Below are 22003 nucleotides of genomic sequence, written 5' to 3' on the forward strand. Positions count from 1 at the left end.
TCATCTGTGTTATGTCATCATTTGTCATGTAACAAATCTGCTGGCCAAAGTGCAAACAATGATTGTGAACTTTTTCGGGGATCACTTCCACTGGATCCCACAGAGTGTGTTGTTCTCGCCTAAAGAGGAAGGAGGTCATTGACTCTGGCCAGCAGTTTATCCAGATATTTCTCACTAGTCCTACAGACCTGGTCTGGAGACCCATAGCTGAAACCATACTGGGTCAGTGTGGTGGTTTGGGACTGGCTGTTTCTTTGTCTTTCATGGATTTTGAGAAATCACAACCAGGATGATCTTCCAAGGTTTTATCATGGTTTGCTCACAGTGTGGGGGATGTTCCACAGATTCTGGAGAGTTGTGACTCACTGTTTTGGCTCTTAAAGGAGCCAGTGGTGTATGGGTTAAAATGTCTGGACTGTACCCGGATAACGCAGCAGCTCTGGTTTCTCACTTGGGAGTCAGATCTGTCAGATTCATCAGTCACATGCTCAGTAACTGGAAACATCAGCTGAAACACCATGAGAACAATTCCTGTTAGTTGCATACTGTGATGGATACGTTCACCCTGATGGTGATGATCCCATTCCTGTTCTGAAAATTGTGCCTGATTTTAAAAGCGTACTAGGTGTCTGTTAGAGTTCAGCGAGTCATTTGAAAATAGGTTCAATATCTCGGCAGAAAAAAACAATGTAGAGAATGATGGTCAAAGTGTTGAACAAGAGTAAAGTGAGTGGTGGGGCTGACGCTCTGTGGAGAGCTCATTTAGCTCTGAGTGATGAGGTGAAGCCTCTGTGGAGATTACCGTACAAATGGCGACTTACAGCGGAGAGTTTTACACCGGATTGTGTCTGTCAATACTTTTGTTTCCACTATAAATCCAAATGTTAATGATAATTGCCCTTTTTGCACTCAGAGAGAAACTGTTTTCCACTGTTTCCTGGACTGCTGTAGACTATGTTCCTCGTTTCATCTGTTAGAAAAGATCTTCAGGATGTTTGGAGAGGTATTTTCTCAGCATGTGTTTATTAAGAAGAAGATTAAAAGTGTTTGAAAAATTCAAAAAAAAAAAAATCTATGTGTGTGTGTGTGTGTGTTGCAGTCGTAAGTGGACAGTCAGGCTTTGTCATGTGTGTTTGTTTTCCTCTTGGAAAAGGAAAGCTGAGAGAGTTACAGAAATAGACAGAAGACAATACAGCGAAGTGCAGCCATTAAGGTTTTCAGAAGCAGCTCTTAAGTTAAGTATGAGATGACAAACCACCACCACTGTAGAGTAAAGCTGGCAAACACCCACTGTGCTATTTGCTAAATAGTCTGCTTGCCTTTTTGGCTGACATAAAGTGTATTTATTCAAAGCAGGCGGGCTATTCTCACTTCTTAAAAACTTCTATTAAATCTCATGTTTTATCCATTTAACATGATATAATACTCCAAAACATGTCAAATAATACACTGAAAAAACACTTTGGGTAAGCGCTGTCCTGTTCATATAATTTTCGTGCAGTGTAAAATATGAAGGTATATTTGTAGCTAGGTTGCTAATGTCCTGTTCCAAGAAAATATTATTATTCACATATGAAACTGTTCATGTCTCATGGGGAAACTAAATCTACTTCAGATATGGTCCAAGTACTCTGATCCAATGCTTATATTTCCAATACACAAGAGACATTAAGAGAGTTCATCTCCAGATAAAAGCAAATGCTTATGTATCCTTATTATTTATGTAGAGAAGAATTATTATATGCAGTCTATTGTGTATATAGAAATAAGTCCAAATTGTAAACCAATGTTTCTGAGTAAATCCCAGATAAGCCTAAAACTCTACAATATCTCTACGAACTCTACGAATATCAAGGATAAAGGCATAGGTTTGGTTTTAACATTGTTGGGGACATTTGTTGATAAATGACCAATATGCACACATGAGTATAAATGCATTTGTCATATTTACATGTACATAGAGACACATAGCTACACACCCATAAAGTCCTATGCTACTATCTGGGCCAAAGCAGTGTTGCAGCCAGTATTGTAACCAAAATCACTACACTGACAAATTAGAATGCAACAATGAAGACGTTACAGTAATCATAACAAACACAAGATTATGTCTTTGTATATTATTATTTATATTGTAACAATATTGTAATATAATTTATTTTGATTATTTGATGCAGTTTGATCCTACAATAAGCTACAATATTTGAAGAGTATTGTCTGGAAGAAAACACAGACCACATTTCTCCAACTGTCATAATAATAATTCCTGTCATAAATTCTTCCTGTAGTAAATAAAAGAAGAATCACTAGTATGTATACTAGTGTGGGCAGTGAAACCAACAGTGGCACTACACAGGTCAATAGTCACATAGATGATGACACGGTGAATGAAAGCAGGAGTAGACAACCAGTCCTCACACCTAAATGACTAAACAGATGAACGAGTAGCAGGCAAACAGTTCCTGCTTGTGCTGTAGCTTGAAAAGTGAAAATAAAGAGCTTAACTGTGAGCTGCGAGTCAGTTGCCACTTCTTGTCAGCTGCCACCGTGCCCATGAGCAGAGCATTTCAACCTCCTCAGAAGGGATGTCATGCGCACAGCCAGTTAGTATTCAGTTGATAGACAGAGTGGAGCTTTTGTTGTGTGTTTACTACGATAGCTCAGAGCCTTTTTGATGAAGGAACACTATTATTGCCGGCTCACATTTCCATAATGCTCCATGTATTCGCTTCTCCGCTGGAATCCAATAGCAACTGAATCTGCCCCTTAGGAAATATTTTTTATCCAAATGATATTGAAAGCTGTTCCTTCTCCCTCCTCCGCCCTCTAGCACCAATCGAAAGCGAAGGAGGAAGTATCAGACTTGTGTGTCGGGGTGTTTTTGAGTGGATGGATTTCAAAACAAGCTCCGGTCGTGTTCATACTGACGGTCAAATTTGCAAATACATCAGCCTCCCTTTACCCTCACCCTCAATCTATTCCCTCTCCGACAAGTTGGCATTATTTCATCTCTGCCTTGTTAGCTGTGAGCAGACGGGGAGAGAGACCGTGTTCAGTCAGTTCCTAGCAGTGGCGAGCTTGGCCTCCCTGGGGCTCTGAGCAAACTTCTGCTGAGGTCCCGGTTTGACCCGCAGAAAACACACAAACACACAATCACGACAACGCTGGAGAACACTGCCACCGCTGCCTGGACCGAAGCTGAGGCTGTCTCAATGCTGCCTCATTATCCAACAGTTCCTCTGCTGGAAAACCTAAACTGATTATACATCATAACAGAAAAAAAAATGCATTAGCATGTGGTCCATTCAAACTGCCCTTCTCAGATTCCCTTTAATGATTTAACTGTAAGGAACAGCATATGCTAACACTACTTTATACAACAGCTTGGCTGATTGGCATTGTGCCCATTCACTCCAAGTTCCAAGTGTTAGCAAGTTCATGTTGGACTAGAACTCATAGAAATAAATAAACTGCTTGCGTTCAGATATCTAAAAGATCGCAGAGTCGCAAGATAAATATGATATGAAGGGTCACAGGAAGAGGAGGGCAAGCAGAAAAAAATGCATTTTTAATAGATAAAGTTCTGTCTTTACTTCTTTTCTTCCTCTGGATTACAATATTGGATAATTTAACTTCTTCCAGACTATAAAATTATTGAAACAAAGCAAGGCAAATCAGTCTTTGAACTGAAGCTGCTCCTGTCATAATTACTATGACTGCTGGAAGGTGCTGTCACTTAACATAAACCACATAGAGAACATTTTTCCTGTGAGGACAGGTCAGATATGTAAAAAATGCCTAAGTACAAATACCATGCATATGCCATTTCCTTCAAATAAACATGTTTCTCTACAGTAAGCTACAGCTTATATGATAAGATGAAGAGGAACAAGGGATGAGAGATGGAACCTAAAAAATGAAGTATTGTTCAGGTAGCCTGATTTTCCATTTTTTTGCAACCTACTCAGTGATTTGAAACCACAATAACAGGTGCATTTCAATCTAATTTTGATTAATTTGTGTTATGAATTGTTTTCATTCATCTATGAGGCATTATTTTGATTTCCTGTGTGTATTTTTAATATATCTTGTGTTGTGAAGCACAGTGTTTTGATAGTGGTACCAGAAACTTAACCACTAATTACTTTTTTGATGTTTAATAACGATGATTGAGATGTCACTACTGATGATGGTTTACTGGTAAATGTGATGGATTAATGATACGGGTGCTAAAGATGTTGTGTGAACACAGAGTTTTATGCTGCGTGTATCATGGCTCCAGTTGAGCTACATCTCCCTTAGCTCTCCAACCAGCCTTCTATAAAGACAGACAATGGAGGGAGACAGGGTTAACATGAGTGTTACCTCTGTTGCTGTGATAGAGCCATATTGTCACTATTGATTGCCACAGCAGCTTTACAACATGGTCGAAATATTCTAACAACCCAACAGCTAGTATTCACTGGTTCAGTGAAGGAAGCCATTTTCTTGGGTGTCATAGCGCCAAATTTAATGCCATTTATTCCAGCTGAGATGGAATAGCATCACTAGCAACACTCTCATGTTAACCCATTGTGAAGAACCTCTGGACACGTCACAGTGCAGTGGTGCAGCTCAGATGATTATATATATATATATATATATATATATATATATATATATATATATGTGTGTGTGTGTGTGTGTGTGTGTGTAGTGGATGGAGGCATTAATTATTGGTGGACTTTGCTACAGGAGACGGCTGTTCGTTTCCAATTTCCAACCTCTAGTTGAGACAGATTTTTTTAAAACCGTGACAACAATCGTTCCTTAACCTTAACCCCATGGTTATTATTGTAGCCATGACGATGAAGGTCACCTTGATTAAATAAGTAGTAACTTTAACCCACACCAAATGTTTCTCTAACCTTAACAAAGTGATAATTAAACCCAAAACATGATCTTTCCTTAAACCTAAGGGGTGCATGATTCAGGAAATCTCACAATTTGATTTGATTCCGATTCTTGGGATCACGATTCAATTCACAATCAATTCGCGATTCAAAATCAATTCTCAATACATTCATAGATTTGATTCTAGATTGATGTGTTGAGTCACTCTCCATTTGACTGCAGTAGACACTTTTATAGGTCTCAAAAAAGATCAGACTGAATCAAATGTAAACATTTGCTACTCAAAGTCAGTCTGAGTAAGATTTATGTTCCTTTAGTTTGCTCAGTCAATAGGAAACCAAAGCAGCCCTGAGACAAAGGGTCAAATGAATACCTAATACAAAAATAAAAATGATTACAAAGATAAACTGCTAAGTGTAAAACTTCAAATAATAACTTAAATTCATACTTCAAATGATAAAATCAAATAAACAATAGCTGCCTGCTACATTTAGCTGAAAAGTGCAAACAAGAAAATTGATCAAATTAGTCAAATTGATCACTATAAGCCGATGATTATTTTGACCAATTTTCTTTCTTTTTCTTATTTTCAAAATACAGAACAGCTGTTTAAACACTTGTTTCGCTGCTGCATGTTGTTGGCTCGTTTTTGGCAGTTTGTCATAAACTTCAAGGAGACTATGTTTTTCACTGCGATAAAATGACTTTCTCATTCCCGTCCTCAGGTAACCAGCTGGCAGGCTGACGGGTTGTGCGTTTAGGCTGTGGGGGAGGAGGGCTGCAGGGGCCGCAGTGAAAAAGTTGAACCAGAACCAACTTTTGGAGAAACGCAACCTGTAACGCTGTACAACCTGCCATATGACAAAAACATTACTAGGAAGAGGGGAGGACATTTCTCTTTGTTTGATAACGTTAAAAGTAAAGTTATGCTTTGCTGACCACTTCCCAACTTATTATAAAAAAAAAAAAACGAGAGAGAGAGAGAGAGAGAGAGAGAGAGAGAGAGAAGCAGTGGTCGAGTGAGCTAGAGAGTGAATGAGGAGAGGGAGCGCTGGTAACATTAATGAGGAAGCTGGTGAATCAGATCAATAAAACGTTATTTTCTGATTGTTTCACAGCGGTTACAAACACATAAGCCCACAATGGCACAAACCTGCAGAGGTGAGCTGCAATGCCTGATAATGGCATTAATCTTGTCAAGCTCCTTCTGCCCTACGAGATAAGAAAATCCAAAATATGTCCAAATGATCGCCTTCAATGCACGTTGTATTCGTTTTTCTGTCAGGTGCTCCATTGCTCGCAGTCTCTCCATGACACACACTTCACTTCCTTCTTGCCCCCAGAGTTGGGTCCGGGCGAAAACACGTGCGGCGTCATTGCGCTATCTATAGGACTTAGCAGCTAACTCATGTCAGGAAAAAATGGAAAACAGCATTGTGGCGAGACTTAATGTGATTCGCTTCTGGGAATTTCTGAATCAATTCTCAATCGGCAGAGATACAATCCTGATTCTTATGTGAATCGATTTTTTTGCACACCCCTACTAACCAAATGTTTTTTATTCCTAAACATAACCAGACTTTAACTACAGTGTTGTCATATCATAAAACACCATTATTTTTTAATAGTGATTTGTAATGGTTTTGGAAAGCACAGACAAATGATGTCGTCCTTCTCATTTCTACCAATAGGAGCACCAGAACAGAAAACACTCATATGAGTCATTCTGGAGTCACATGGTCAAAGGATATATTTGGTTGTTTAATTGAGGACTTGTTGTATTGAGGTTTGCTCAGAAATGAAGCAAAATTTGACAAGTGGACCATTTCATAAGTGTTTATAAGCTCCAAGTAGCCCAAGTACCAACTGTAGGTTAGCTGTAAGCTAGCTAGCAACAGACTCACTGACCATGTGTGTGTGCCTCTGACTAAACTCAGAATTCTCCAGAGACCCTGCAGTCTCTCAGCTTTTTGCTCACGTCTCTGTTTTTACCGGAGTTTTTTTTTCTTTACAGGAAATGACAAGTTGCTTGTGTTCCACATGATGGCTTTGATGTAACTTCTAAAGGCTGAACTATGAAACTAAATAATGTAACTGCTCATAAATAATGTAACTGGTCAGTCAAAAAAACTATCTAGACGTTCACTTGCCAGACAGGATGCAACAGTTGGTGACTTAGCTGATAAGAATGAAATGTCCCGTCCTTACTATGGGAGAGTGAACAGCCTCCACAAATGCAAAGAAAAACCAAGAGCTAAAAAACCCATTCAGTTCACTGTGGTTGACCATACAGCTGCTGGAAACCTTGAGCTAGATCATTCAAAGAAGGGTCCTTGAGTTTAGTGCAACTGAGAATTAAAGCTGTGTGTGTGTGTGTGTCTAAAGCCTGATATATCTTATTCCTCTATGTCATAGAACTCCATTGTTGTCAAAAAAATTATTAAAAACACATGAATGAGCCACACTGTTGCACTGTATACACTATTTCCTCCTGCAACGTTTTCTAAAAGTTACAGTGTCCGGCTATTTTAGGAAATTACTGAGACTTTTAAGAAAAATGAAAACGTGTATTGATGAGCCATTCTTGAAGACATTTTCAGTGGGCTTGGAGTTGAGAGCCACAGACAAGGTATGGAAACCAGAAAGACAGATTAAAACATTGACCTGTAGTTTCTGAGGGGGTAAGCTGGGATAACAGCTGATAACACTGTGACAGTGTGTTTTCTCATTTGCACTGACACACACCACCTGGGTGGTTATTGTGTGATCCTGATGTGGGCGTGTTATGAATATTCCACCCACTCCCCCCCTGTTATCTGGTGAACATCTTACTAAGACTGACAGACGTACCATCCCTGTACTATTATACATACTGATAAAAGAGCAAAATATACTCAATAAAGTCACTGTTTGGTTGCTACAACAGCACGTTATGTTACTACATGATACACTGAAACTAAACACAAGGTTACATACTGATTTAGGATTGAGCTACATTTCAATATTGCGCTTCAGTTCTAATCTAGTCTATTTATGTTTTCACCAGATTACAGAATTCAATCAGATTGGACAGATGGTGTGGAAAATGACTATGTTAGATATACTCCTGTATTGTGTTCCATTAACCTGACTGATGTCATTCAGAGCATTCAACATTTACTATATAACTATTATAGCTATGTTCTCTCACCTTTTTAGCATTCTTATAGCAGCAGAGAGGTGGAGAAACACAGTAGAGAGAAAGATATTGGCCTCGGCAGCAGAGCACTGCCCATGTTTGAGGTGTGGTTGTTAGGGATGACAACGTTTCATAGCGGCTGCCTTGTTCTTGGTTGTTTCTTTTCTACGCAGCTGGTTTCATCTGTTGGTTCTGTCTGATGTGTGCGGGTTGTTGTGCATGTCACCAAGCTTTCGTTGTTGTTGTTGTTGTTGTTGTCGTTGCTGCTTTTTTGGAAGGATGCATTCCTCTCTCTTCCTCCTCTCATCTCCTGCTTATTCTGTCAAAAGCTGGCGTTGTGCAGCAGCCGGAAGTTTGTCCTCTTTGGAAAACGGTTATTTTAAGAGCCTTCTGCAAAACACTGAAATATGGCTCGGTTGTGTGTGTGTGTGTTTTGGCACCTCACATAAAAGCTGGTAAATATATGTTAACTTTATCAATACTGTGCAACACATTGTATTTTGATAAAATAAAATACAGTAGGCTGTGTGAAAGTTTAGAGTTGTTTATGACATATGATATTCTTAAAAATGTTAAGTATTACACTAGCTTTGTAGAGTTTCCTGGAGAAGACGCTGCAAAATGTTGTACGTCACATGTGATGAAGTAAAAATAGATCTATCAGCTATTTGTGAGGTGCCAAAAAAACAGAAAGGTCACGATGTGTTTTTTAGACAGAAAGTGAGGTGAATTTTAGAGTCAGTGGAGAGACACGATTACACCTGAATTTTCAGGTGACGGCACAGTTTGATACAAGATCAACACGAACTGCAGTCACATCGGTGTTAATGATGCTCTCTGTATGAACACGTTTTTAAAATTAACATTAAAATAACCAACTTCAGATAGATTGTTTAAACTGAGTTGTTTTGTCATGCACTAACAAACAAATTTATGAATGGATACGTTGTATATGGCCACAAAACTCCCAAAACCAAAATTGGCAGGCAGGTGCAGCAGATCTACATGCAGCAAAGTTAAGAGTGTGCCTATATTCAAGGAGCATGGGTTTACAGATTAGTTAGACCCACACACACCATCAACGTTTAGTGAGCAAGGCTACTTATGAAGTAAAGGGAAAGTGTTGCAGATAACACATCAGGATTTATGTCATTTTCTTTGAAATCCCATTAAGCAAGCTGCAGGCTATACTATCAGTGTATGTCAGGAATGAAATATCTTGACAACTATTAGATGGATTGCCATGACATTTTGATCAGACATTCATGTTCCCCTCAGGATGAATTGTAATCACTTTGTTGATCCTCTGACTTCTCATTTTACGTCATCATCATCATGTCAATATTTCACTTTGTCCAATACTTTGGTTTATTAATGCTTGACTAAGATGGTGAATATTACACCTGTGAAAACATCTGCATGTTAGTATTGCCATTGTGGGCATGTTAGCATGCAGATGTTAGCAGCCTCACAGAGCTGCTACTGTGGCTGGAAACTCTTAGTGTTGTTTATACACTGATTGTGCAGACAGTGAAATATGAAAACATATCTATTGCTGACAGTATGTTGCTGCATTATGTCCTGTTAAAAGAGATGGTCAGTCAGGATTCAGAGGCCACTTGTAAAGTATCTAAAAAAAAAAAAAAAAAACAATCTGAAACTGTGTCTAAATAGAAAAACCAGGAATTAGAAGCACGTACGTTTTTTATGGCTGATTCAAATATGTCTCAAAATATGTAACATTTCATAAAATGCACACAAGATTTCCCCAGAAAATGGAAACAGTCAGAATGTACAGTAAGGGCAGTAAGTTTTAGCAGTAGTAGTGAAAAAAGCTACTAAAAAACTACTACTACTAACTACTAGGCCAAGTAAAGACAGCAAGTCTTGGGGCATTAAGGAATAAAAGTATGAAATCAAATCATAAGAAAAAAACTGAAATTGTGTATAAATACCAAAATTATGGCTGATTCAAGGCATTGTCCTAAATCCAGACTGCAAACTAATTCTAAACAGTTTTTGAGTATATGTAGTGTGTTTGTATTGTACCTATTGGAACAGATATAGAAAGCAGCATTACAAGCCTCATACAGCCTGCTGGAATCACATCAAAAGAAGAAGAAAAAATGGAGCATCTGTTTAAAAATCACCAGAAGACAATATGGCAGCTCTCTCATTTTTAAATCTGCCTGTAGTCTGAGGTCACAGATGATATGACGTCCGTCATGATAGGTTTTGCCTTGTAGTGGACTTTATTTTTTATACAATAACTGCAATAACAGTATGCTGTGATGAGTAGTATGTAGCATATACTGTACTAGAATTAGTACATGTTATAGATTCAGGACACAGTGACAGAATTTAGTTTGTAGTTATTCTAGAGTTATTATATTTGATCTAATGCAACATCTTTACTGTGTATTTTAAATTACAGCTTTTTCTCCTCATCATACTGTAAATAATGTTTCACCGAAGTACGCAAAAGGATTATAAGAATAGCAAAGTTGTCAAAGTATTTATTGTGTGTGTATGTGTTGTATACCAGGAGTATCCAGCTGAACCCCAGACACTTCCAGAACCATTTGCGGCAGGCTGCAGTCTACAGGATGCTGGGCAAACCCTGCCAGGCAGCAAAGTAAGAACTCTGTGTGTGTGTGTGTGTGTGTGTGTGTGTGTGTGTGTATGTATTCTGTCTACCCATGGTATATGGTAATCACTTATTTCCCAGTGTCAGAGGCTTGGAAATACACCTGCCTAACAAGTAACATGCACATTGCAGCAAGAGCACACACAAAGAAATAACTTTTGACATGTAACCTGAATAGTCCATAGTTTTAGAATAGTTTCAGTTGACAATCACACCAACTTCTCCACTAATATTCCATGAGCACTTATTATCCACGCTGTGTGCTGCTGCTGCACATTTATGTGACAAAAACTATAATCCATGACACGTGGTGTGTTTCTCCAGTCTGTAGGGAAAGGTAATTGGACCAAAATATATTGCTTTGATCTCCTCACTAGGTAGCCTGCAGGGCCTTTACAAAAAGCCTTCTTTAGAGTCCCCTCACTCTGCCTGCATGCACTGCTTCTCATTAAAAGCACTTTATGTGCTTCACCATACAACTCTGCCTTGCTAAAGTTTGCAGTGAATTCTTATTTTCACAGTGGCGAAAAGTTTATTCCAGATGATTTATTCTTCCGTAATTCTGTCTCATATACAAATGTGGAATGCTGAAACGTCCAGCTGTACAATCATCTAATCCTGCTGTATAGAAATAACAACTTCCGCAACTGACTGATCCGTCTACCCGAATAGAAATGGATCAGTTGTTAGTGTGTGTTTGTGTAGGTGAACTAGTGGTAAACAGAGAGGTCAGTCCTTTGACTTCTCTCCACTTCATTTCCCTCTGCTGTCCCGTCCTTCCATCCTTCTGTCCCTTCTCATCAGGTCAGACGGTGCTGACAGAGCACAGCCTGTCTGTCTGTCCATCTGTCTGAACCTCTCTGCCAGCTCCTGCACCCCCCTCGCCCCCCATCTCTCCCTCTCTCACTCTCCCTTCATCTCTTGTTCATTCTTGATTAGCTTTACTGAGGGATGACTTCTGTCACACACTGAAAAAGCAGACAGGAGAATGAAAAAACAAACTCAAGATGAACTTACACACAAGATTTCGGTACATGGTAGTGTTTAGTAATCATGAGCAGATTATTGGTTCCATGCTGTTGAGTCTGCTACCACTTTTCAAATCCCAGAAACCACAAATGTCAATAATGGGTTACAACTAAGTCAAAAGTACAATTCAATTGAAATAAAATGACTTAAATGTCCTTTATCTTTGCGTAGCCTGTGTGATGCACATGACTCAGCCGCTTCTGAGTGGAACATAATGAGAGTCCATGAATGAGAGTGTAGCTGCCCCACAGTCAGGACATCTGAGTAACACATAGAGCTTTTATTTCTCTTTTCTTCTTCTGGAAACTATCCAGCAACATTTAACCAGACAGGCGAAAAATTAACGGTTTAATTTCTATTCTAACTGTCGATTTGAAGAGGGAAACCGGTTAGGGGAACGAGAAAAACAGGAAAAAACAGGAGGTGGATTACGTTTTTAATTCACGTGAAAAACAAAATCATTTGTTTATCCTGTTATCAAACCAGTTGAACAGCTTTGGACGGAGGGTCCTGTGTCTAGTCTGCTGGAAAATAGAGGATGTCAGTTGAGTGGGCGGTCCTTCAATGCGTTTACACTACTAAGAGAACGTGGCCACATGCAGCCCAGACCATCTCCGAATGTGGTCTGAGTGATCGGATCTCAATCCATCCTCAATGCGTCTCGGGTGCGTTCACACCTGTATTTAGAGCTGTCAACTCACCCAAGACAGATGTTAATACCAGGTGTAAACAGGGCCTGAGAGGTTTATCCGGGTTATTGGTGAGATCTTAGCCCAGGTCAGCCTACCTCCTCCAGCCCATCTCTGGCATCCAGCCGGCCGTGTCAGCGTCTGAGCTTCTGTGTAAGATGTTTAGACGTCTCATAATGACAAATATCGGTTCAGTCAGTTTGCATAAAATCAAAGCGGTTCAAGCTAATTCAGGGATTGTCCAGGATTGGCTTATTGTAAGAACTAATCATTATTATTATTATTATCTGAGTTACATTTACTACCTTTACATTACTTTTAAATACACATCAGGTGAAAAATACACAGCAGACTACACATGCCAGCTTCACTGGATTTTGGCCAGACTCCCAGAAATCAACCAGAGTACAACCCTGCCCCATGTCTGCTGTGTGTCAGTTAATTCATACTGATTAAAACACACATTTATTTAGAAATATGCAATATGTAACCATAAGATCAACTAAAATAATAAAGGTATTAATACTAGATTTTGATACAAACCCTCTCCACAAGACAGGACCTCAAGATTTGGTGTGTCTCTCTCCCGCTAACGTCAAGAAACGACCAGCATAACGACACAACACAAAAACGGTGCTATCCGACTAGACACGCCCTGCAGATATTAGCTCTCCAGCTAATGATACAGCTAGCTGCTTCCTTCAACCACTACACATTTCACAACCAAACACAGCTGCGGTGACAAGTCGCCCACTCCCGAGCACACACACAGCTAACACTACGTTATTTCCTCAGCAAAGGAGCAGAAAACAAGTTCTAGAGCGATAGCTGAACATAGCTTACCCCTTCTGTTTTTCCTGTTGTCCTTGTTGTAATCCAAAGGTCGTAATAAGCACACATCTCATAACAAAACCGCAGTGCATTGCTTCCCAGCCACAGCTCACTGAGCCTACCAGTGTTTAGTAAACTAGTGCTACTAAATAGTCTTGCGCCGTGAGCACCGGGATGCTGACTACAGTTTATTTAATGGCCACAGGTGTCACTAGTGAGAGGGAATTTCTGATTCCTACATACAGAACCTTTAAGGTGCCTTCAGACAGCGAGTGGTTCCAGTCTAGCAACATTAGTATTCTGTGATATTCTGTGTTTTGGCTGCCTGTGATCCTACCAGCCTGTACACCACATTCTGCTGCTGTCCACCTACTATCTCATAACACAGAAAAATAGGACAGTTTGTAGCTTAAAATACAGTCAATGGTTAGTAATATATAGTAAGTTTTGCTAACTAGTATCAAACGTTTGTTGTTCCACACCGGATCATCAGACTTTGAAGCTGATGTTGTTCCAATACTGTTTCTCTTCATTGATCTGTCTGTTCAGATATATATAATTTAGGCAAATCAGTTTTGTTTCACTCGCTGTGGTTGTAATGGTCACACGGCTAGCCGCGACAGCACGTTGAAAGAAGTTGAACCATCACAGACAGCAGTGGCAAATGGCTGCTCACAAGAGGCAGTTGAAAACAACAGAGGTGTCAGCAGTAACCACTCACTGTCTGAAAGGACCTTTAGTGTCTACAGCCATGCTAGCAGCTCTAAAAGGCTAACATTTTGCTCAAAGCACTACTGTGCCTAACGTCAATGACAATGTTTCAGGTGCCCTGTGGCGTTTTCCTTCACTGTTATTTATACCCAAACACATTGTGTGTATCCTTGAGGTCTAACAATGCAATGTTTACATCCATGTTTGGCAGCTTACAGTCTTCTTCTAGTGTTATTCTGGTGCACATGTGCACATGTGTCAAACTCAAGACCCACGGGCCAAATCTGGCCCGGCACCTCATTTTACGTGGCCTGCAAGAGCTTGCAAAGAATATAACTTACTCAATGCAATTCTATGCTGTGTTACAGAAGTACGGTGTCCATAAACTACATGTCCCAGAATGCATCCCGGTTTTGTTAGTATCAGTATACGCTAGATAGCATCTCAATATCATATAGCCGTTTCCAGCAGTGGCACCTGGCACCTGGTTATAGGTTAGCTAGGGACGTTAATAGTAGCAGCCTGGCAAAATGTCAAAGAAAAGAAAAGTTGACGCAGAGGGAAGGCAATATAATGAGAGATGGGAAAGCAAATACATGTTTGTGCTTAATGGAGACAAGCCAGTATGTCTTCTTTGTAGGGAGGCAGTGGCAGTGCCAAAGGAATATAATTTATGGCAGCACACCAAACACAAAGACAAGTTTGCTAAACTTAGCCACCAAGAAAAGCAACAAGAATTAAAAGGCAGCCTGCGTTTGTGAAACAATATATTCTCAAAACTTACAGCAAAAAATGACGCAGCTGTTTTATTGTGGCTGAAGTAATCGCCCGATCATCAGTGTTTTTCAGAAGGTGCAGTTTTGAAGCAGTGTATGCTGAAGGTATGTGAACAGGTGTGCCCTGACCAGAAACCGGCTTTTAACAATGTCAGCTTGTCAAGAAACACCATCGCAGACCGAGTCAGGAAGCTAGCAGGAGACCTGACGACACAGCTGGCTGAGGAAGCAAGCCATAATCTGGCACTTTCATTAGCTGTTGATGAAAGCACTCAAAATCAGAAATGTCAACCTCATCATGACACTGCAGGAAAAGTCAGCAAAGTCTGTTGAGTTCATCCTCTGGGGAACATAAATGTACAAAATTTCACAGCAATCTCTCCAATATTTGTCCATCTATGTTTTAATCTGGTAAAAGTGGTGAACCAACTGACTGACTCACCTTGCAACCCCATCATAAAACAAAATTGCAATTAATCAAACTGCCACAGTCTAATTGCCACACAGTGAACCCGGGGACTTTAGGGATCCTGAGAGGTTGGGGCCCTGCTCTGCCTCTTTTTCTTAGTTGTTAATATAGTGCATATATAATATATCACCTATTTGAAATCATTTTCAATTCATCTATCCATTAACTACTACTTACTACTCCACTGATTCCTAAAATACATTTTCCTCACATGTCCCATTTTGGTCACACTCTCTATTTTGCTTGTTGTTTCTATGATAATGAAAACAAAAATACATCAGTTATTTTCAATACAATTATTCTAGGTAACAAGCACTTGACTGTTTCAGTCAGTCATAAAAATGTCAGTAATGTTATCATAGGTGAAAGATGCAAATTGGATGTGTCAGCTCTCAGGAGATCTCACAATGAGCGCTGAAAAAGTACTGACTCACTCCAACTCTAAATACAGTAAAGCCCAAGGTCTTAACCAAGCTGCTGATGTTATTATGATGCATGAACAACATTTAACTACAGTGGAAACCGCTAATAGTGATCACGTCTGTCTGGGTCAACTGGGGATTCATTACAATATGGATATGGCTACTTTACCCCTTCATCCTTCCCGAAACATAAACCCTTCATCAGCACTCACATACACAGGAAATATATATAAAACACACACATATATATGTGTAAAATATTGATTCTTGATGCTTTTACGATATATATATATATATATATATATATATATATATATATATATATATATATAAAGCAAATTTGAATTAAAGTTGTTTGGATCAGGTGGCCAAATCTTACACACGGCACCTTTAACTGTAAAGTTCCGCCACACATTTTCATTTTCCATTTGATCTCTGTAACCTGTATTCACAACTGAGACACATGCATCTTATTGCTATAAGCAACAAGCACAGTGTAAAATGTTGTGAGAATTGAAATATGGAAATAATTGTGTTAGTAAAAGGGATATAGATGAATGATTATATGAATTATATTAAGATTATATTAATATTTATTTATAAATGACTCTAGTTGCTATTTTTCTCAATCTTGTATTCTGCTATTAAACTTAGTATAATGAGCGCTAAGGCTTTATAATGGAGCACTGGAGTGATTACCATGGGGGGATGCTGCTTTCATTCTCATCTACAGTAACATCTTTTCCATGTTGAGCCAGGACCTTCCAAATAAAGAGTGCGGGTTGTTGCCTTCCACACTCTGGAAACACGCCTCGCTACCTCAGACCCTAGCTTACTGGTGCACTGGTTACACTTAGGCTAACATTAGCTACTGTAGCTAAATTGTGATAACAGGACCAGTATTGTTATCAAGTAACATAGACTTATTAAAATATTCTGACTCAGTGTAAGTCCCAGAGGCGGGGAGAGCAGCAGGTTAGCCAACTGTCAATCAACGCTCACATGGCAGACATCAAAGCTACTATAAGTCTTCAAATCTTATTAACAGTGCAATAATTTCCAAAGTAATCACCAGTACAATTATTAGATGGCCTGAATTTAAAGATTGAGACCATAGTGACTCATTGAAAAAAATCTTTTACTTAGTATTTCTAGTGAGAAGTGGAGGCTTTTTAAATGGCGGTCAGTTGGAGCATCTAGTGGCTGTTGGTGGTATTGCACTTTAAGGCACTTCTGCATTTCCATCAGCCTAAAGCCATGGTAGTTTCTGCTTATCGCTAACACCTTAACTTTTGCTGAAATTTCAATTCTTTTTATCATTTCAAATGCCTTTTCAGCTACACTCTGACAGTTCAACTGCTTTCATTGCTCAGATATTTTAGCTGCTTTCAGTAATCAGCTAACAGTACCTGCTTTCAGCTCCTTCTCTTCAGTTCAGCTGCTTTCAATGTTTACATACACAATGAAGCTTCAAATGGCTGCAGCACTTTAACTTAACAAAATAGAAATGTTTTCAGCGATGACATTTACACTGCTTTCATCTGCATCCAAGGACACCTCAACTCCTTTTAATGCATACACCTCAACTGACACTTCAAATCCTTTCAGTGCTTCAATTTAACTAACACTAAGTGCTCAGAAAATTTAAGCATTTTGTAGTTTAACAGAATTATCTGTATGAAACATGTTAATTACACAAACTTGAGCTAATTCACAATAAGTCATACACGTGCACATATCCCTGCACTGCAGCCATTACAAAAAAACAAAAACAAAATGTTAAAATGGCACAAAAGCTGTGAGAGGAACAGCTGAGACATGTACAGCCAGTGTAGTATATATACAGTAAATAATGTGCATCTTATCTGGGTGAACAGTAGTGACCTTCCATTATTACATTTTTGATAAAAGGCTAATGTTGACTAATATCACATCCAAACTAATCAGGTTGGATGGAGCATGCATAATAAGAACCTGATCTGACCCAAACACGCTGCTTTATTAAACAAGGTTAAAGTCCTGCCATCGCTGACACACTAAAAATAGATGGTTTTCTAAATGGTAATATGCCCTTTTAATTGCTCCCAGTCTCATTCCACGTTCCTGTCAGAGTGGACTTGATTCCTGTTTGTGTGTTACTGGCGTCATTTGTGATCTGAGTCTGATCACGAGGAATCTCTCCGATGCACCGCATGACTCACTGAGAGCCAGAGAGAGAGGTAGAGTGTGACCAGGGTGGCAGGAGAGGGAAGGAGAGCAGTTTTCTCTTGTTAACCCCTGGTCTCTTTCTCACCTCCCTCTCCTCCTCCATCTTTACACCTTTCTGATGTTCTGTATTCATATCCTGTTTTCCTTTTCTCCCCACTGTCATAATGGAACAGGCACATCCTGTCCTCTACCACTTTTTACCCCCTTTTCTTCAGTTCTTTCTCACCTATCCTCTCTCCCTTCTTCTTGCTATCCCCCCATCCTCACTTTTCATCTTTATTTACCCTTACCTCATGTTTTCCCCTATCTATGTGTCTGGCTGTATATGTGCGAAAAAGGGCTGTAGCACTCAAGCAGACCCTTTACTCTTGTGTATGTGTGTGTTTGTGTGAGTGAGCATCCAGAGTGCTGACACCAGTAAAATGACAATGCATGCAGATTGGCTGGCCACAGTGCCTTCCATTCTGCCTGCCTGCGTGTTTGCCTGCACAGAGTATGTTTTAGAGGGCTTTGTCTCACTGATGATAATCTAAACACCGCCGAGCCTTTCTGACCTGCTTTTTCTAAAGACTCAGGCCATGTAGTTGACACCCTTTTTTATCTGCAGAACACAGTCAAGTCACTCTTCCAGGGTGGTATAAATCTGTATGAGATCAATTTCTCAGCCACTAACATCAGTCATAGCCCCAGTCCACATTTATTTTGCAGCCTACTGTATGTGTGTGCCTGGTCTACACTCAACTTGGATGCAGTCCAGGCTCACTCTAGTGGTAGTGGTGGAAAGGGTGCTGTAAAACAATCACAGACTATGATTGTGAGATATCCTATACTTTAGATCCCGATCTTAAAGAAATAGTTTGACATTTTGCAAAATGCGATTTGCATTTCTGGATGAGCATTAGATGAGAAGATTGATACCACTCTTATGTCTGTGTGTGAACTATGGAGCTAGAGACGAGAGGCATTTAGCTTAGCATAAAGACTGGAAGCAGGGGGACCGACGCTACCAACACTGTTCTGGTTAACGTTGGAAATAAATAAACTGGTTTTGGTTGTACATTGAGTTGCATGCAATTTTTTGGTGACCAACATATTTTTGAGCTACGGAGTGCATCAGGTGAACAGTTTGCCCTTGCTTCTCCTCTGTATCCTAAGCTAATCAACGGCTGGCACTTGCTCTGTAATTAATGAATAGACATGAGAGTGGTATCAATCTTAATATCTCCATCTCAGCAAAAAAGCCTATATGAGCATATTCCCCAAACTGTTGAGCTATTCCTCTAACGTAACATTGGCATGAGAAATGGTTTGGGCCAGCCAATTTCCTGAACCCGAGGTTCAGCATGCCAAGGCCTCTGCTCTCACTCGCCACCTGGCTGGCAAAGCACTAAGCCCTCAGACACTTCCTTATGGCCCGTGAGATCACATATTGGCAACCCCAAGTTGTCTTTTGGGGCTATGCCTTAAGTGCACGCCCAGGCCAGGCTCCAGGATGGAGCTCTGGTTTCCCTATTCTGGAATGAATTTTAGAGACAGAACATCTGCATACAGTCAATGCAAAGGAAAATCTGGATGTAAATTAGCCCTGGCCAGCGCAAATTAAACATTTTCAACTTGAGAAAGCATTATAGGACTCTCCTTCATGAATGAGACTGAATACACTACAATAATGTAAAAAGGTGGAGACACATATAGTCTGGTTCCTTGCCTTGAACCAATTCGCCTTGGGAGATCCTACCAGGAACTATTGCCCAAGACAACACAGCACTCAAGGTCACTGGGACACACATCCCTCCCGTCTGGTTTGTAAATGCCAGAAGCTGGGAGAAGTAGCAAGGGCAATGGCCATCTCAGCTACTTTGCTAAGCCTACTACTACAATAACCTGCACCCAAATAAACAGCAATCTTACCAGCGTTTTGTTTTATTCACCAGAATTGCTTTGAGATGTGTGATGGCTCACTGAACTTAAGTAATTTCCTGTCCAGCAGCATTTAATCCCTTTCCCATTTACTGGTTGGCTGTGTTTTGATTATCTGTTTCTATTGATTCCAAAGTCACATTGACATGACTGATGGCTTCTGGTACTCATGAGAGTCCCATGAAGGGTTAAAATTCTGCTGACAGCCAAGGCATTCATGGGCTGCCGAAAGACCCCATTTACACTTGTTACGTGATGCATCTTGGGCAGATTGGCTAGCTACCACATCTCTAAAAAAACATGAATGCATCCCAGAAGCATTGGAGACTGGATGAAATCTGGGAAAATCAGGATGTGGTTTGATTCTAGCCAGATGTTGAAAAGGTATAAATGACTTTGTCTTTCCAAGATGTAAACATGATCTTTGCTCCTCCTAAGTTTAACTACTACAGTAAGCATTGTGTGGAAAGAGCTTCTGTCCCTTGTGAAAAAGGCAGTTAAAGTTAGGCTGAAATCAGCTGTTTTTCACCTTGTCACTTGAGACACAAAAATAATAAAAAGTGATTTGAATCTGGATTTTATCTGGGTATAGGACACTTGAAAACAGTTCACAACCCAGTTATTTTGTTTTTATCTAGACTCAATTTTAAAAGTAAGAAGATGGAATCATAGATTGTCTTTCTTAAAAAAAGACTAAAAATGATTAATCGATTATCAAATAGTTGGCAAGTAATAGTTCAGTTGATCAATGTCTTAAAATAAAGGGCATCATAATGAATAAAGATCAGTATGATGTACCAGAGATTTACCACTCTGTGAACACTGACATATGTAGTTCCACACCAAATAACTTTAATCTAAACAAATCCTCAGGGCTACACATACCTCATCCTTGAGCCTGATCGACATCATGACTATTTCACATGACAGATTTATAAAATGATTTTATTAATTTCATTTAGAAACATGTTAGCACTCTGCCCCTGAAATTATGGCTTCTCCTCTTTACCCTTCAGCAGCCTGTAAATCCTCTGCCTGAATTCTTTCTGAATCTGTTTATGCAGTTGATTACACAGCAGCTCTTAACCATTTGAGCAGCATTTTTCATGCTTTTCTCCCATATGAATGCATTAGTGACAGATGCTGACTGTTATGTATTTGCCACTCAGGGAGGGGGTGACTGTGTGTATACCCTCTATATGTACACCGAAGCTGCCTGCAAAATGAGGAGCAGCTGTGTATACAGGTGACAGGGTCAGACTGTCCTGCCCCATTGTGCTCCTCAAATAGCTTGTAATAAGTTGTAGTTGTAGAAAAATGAGAGCTTGGCAGTAGAAACAGTGACAGGAATTGTCATAAATAGCAGAAGGCAGTGCAGACCTCAATGTATGTTAATGATAAAGCAGAACAAACTAAAAAGAATACAATTTCCTCACAAAGAAGCACTACTCTTGTGCTTATAAGGCTGCGGAATTTTGGACGAACGCACTGGGAGCTTTACATTAATTTTTAAATTTGTAAATGCACCTGAATCGCACTTCACACACCCTGACACTCCGCCAGGGTCAAATACACTGCACAACATGAAAAACTGAAGGAATAATTGCTTTGGCCTCATATTAGCTTTGCCTCAACTTTGGAATGTATTACTGCACACGACGAGGACTGTGGATTTAGTTTCCTATCTTCTATGGTGAAGATCCACTGGAAGCAGACAAATTGTACAACATCGCCTACGTGACCTCTCACTTGTCATTGTGGGCATAATAATGCTCACAAGCTACTGAGTAGCTTGCTCCTTAACAAGTGACTCTCTTCAACAATTTATGGATGGAGCCTCAAGGTGAATTTCACCTAAACTTTGTGTCTGAATATCCCACATTGCCTGCTATCCCACAATGCTTTTCACTTGTGTTCCATAGGAAATAAATTGAGAAAAACCTTTCTTCTTATTGCGCAGTGTTCACCCTGCTCCGTTCACACCCGTGTTTAAAACTGCTAAACTCTGTAGCAAAGTCCATTTATTTAAATGGAATCACCACACTCAGTGGGTTTGCTCACGGGGGTGAAATAAATTCACATGTATCTTTCACATTTAAGTCAACTTTGGTGACCTTTGAAGGAACAAAGAGCCAAGGAGTCCAAAATAAGAGGCATGGCTATGTTTTGCAGAGCTATAGTGTTAGGATGTGCCAGGCTTGCTAGCGCATTAGCTGCAATAGTTCCTACA

At 39.8% G+C, this 22003-nt stretch overlaps 1 protein-coding gene and 1 long non-coding RNA gene across 5 annotated transcripts in view; one reads left to right on the forward strand and one right to left on the reverse strand.

Moving 5' to 3' along the window:
• LOC122988931 overlaps positions 1 to 22003 on the reverse strand; it is a 160822-nt gene that overhangs the window by 136245 nt on the left and 2574 nt on the right. The gene's annotated exons all lie outside the window — the stretch shown is intronic.
• The window catches only part of LOC122988930 (spermatogenesis-associated protein 16-like), a 116569-nt gene that overhangs the window by 16420 nt on the left and 78146 nt on the right, over positions 1 to 22003 (forward strand). For all 4 annotated transcript variants that reach the window (XM_044361609.1, XM_044361607.1, XM_044361606.1 and 1 more), the window contains exon 4: positions 10617 to 10706. In XM_044361609.1, the coding sequence (XP_044217544.1) occupies positions 10617 to 10706 (90 nt within the window). The remainder of the gene's footprint in view (positions 1 to 10616; positions 10707 to 22003) is intronic.

This window comes from Thunnus albacares, chromosome 9 (genome assembly GCF_914725855.1).
Source record: "Thunnus albacares chromosome 9, fThuAlb1.1, whole genome shotgun sequence".
Taxonomy (NCBI): domain Eukaryota; kingdom Metazoa; phylum Chordata; class Actinopteri; order Scombriformes; family Scombridae; genus Thunnus; species Thunnus albacares.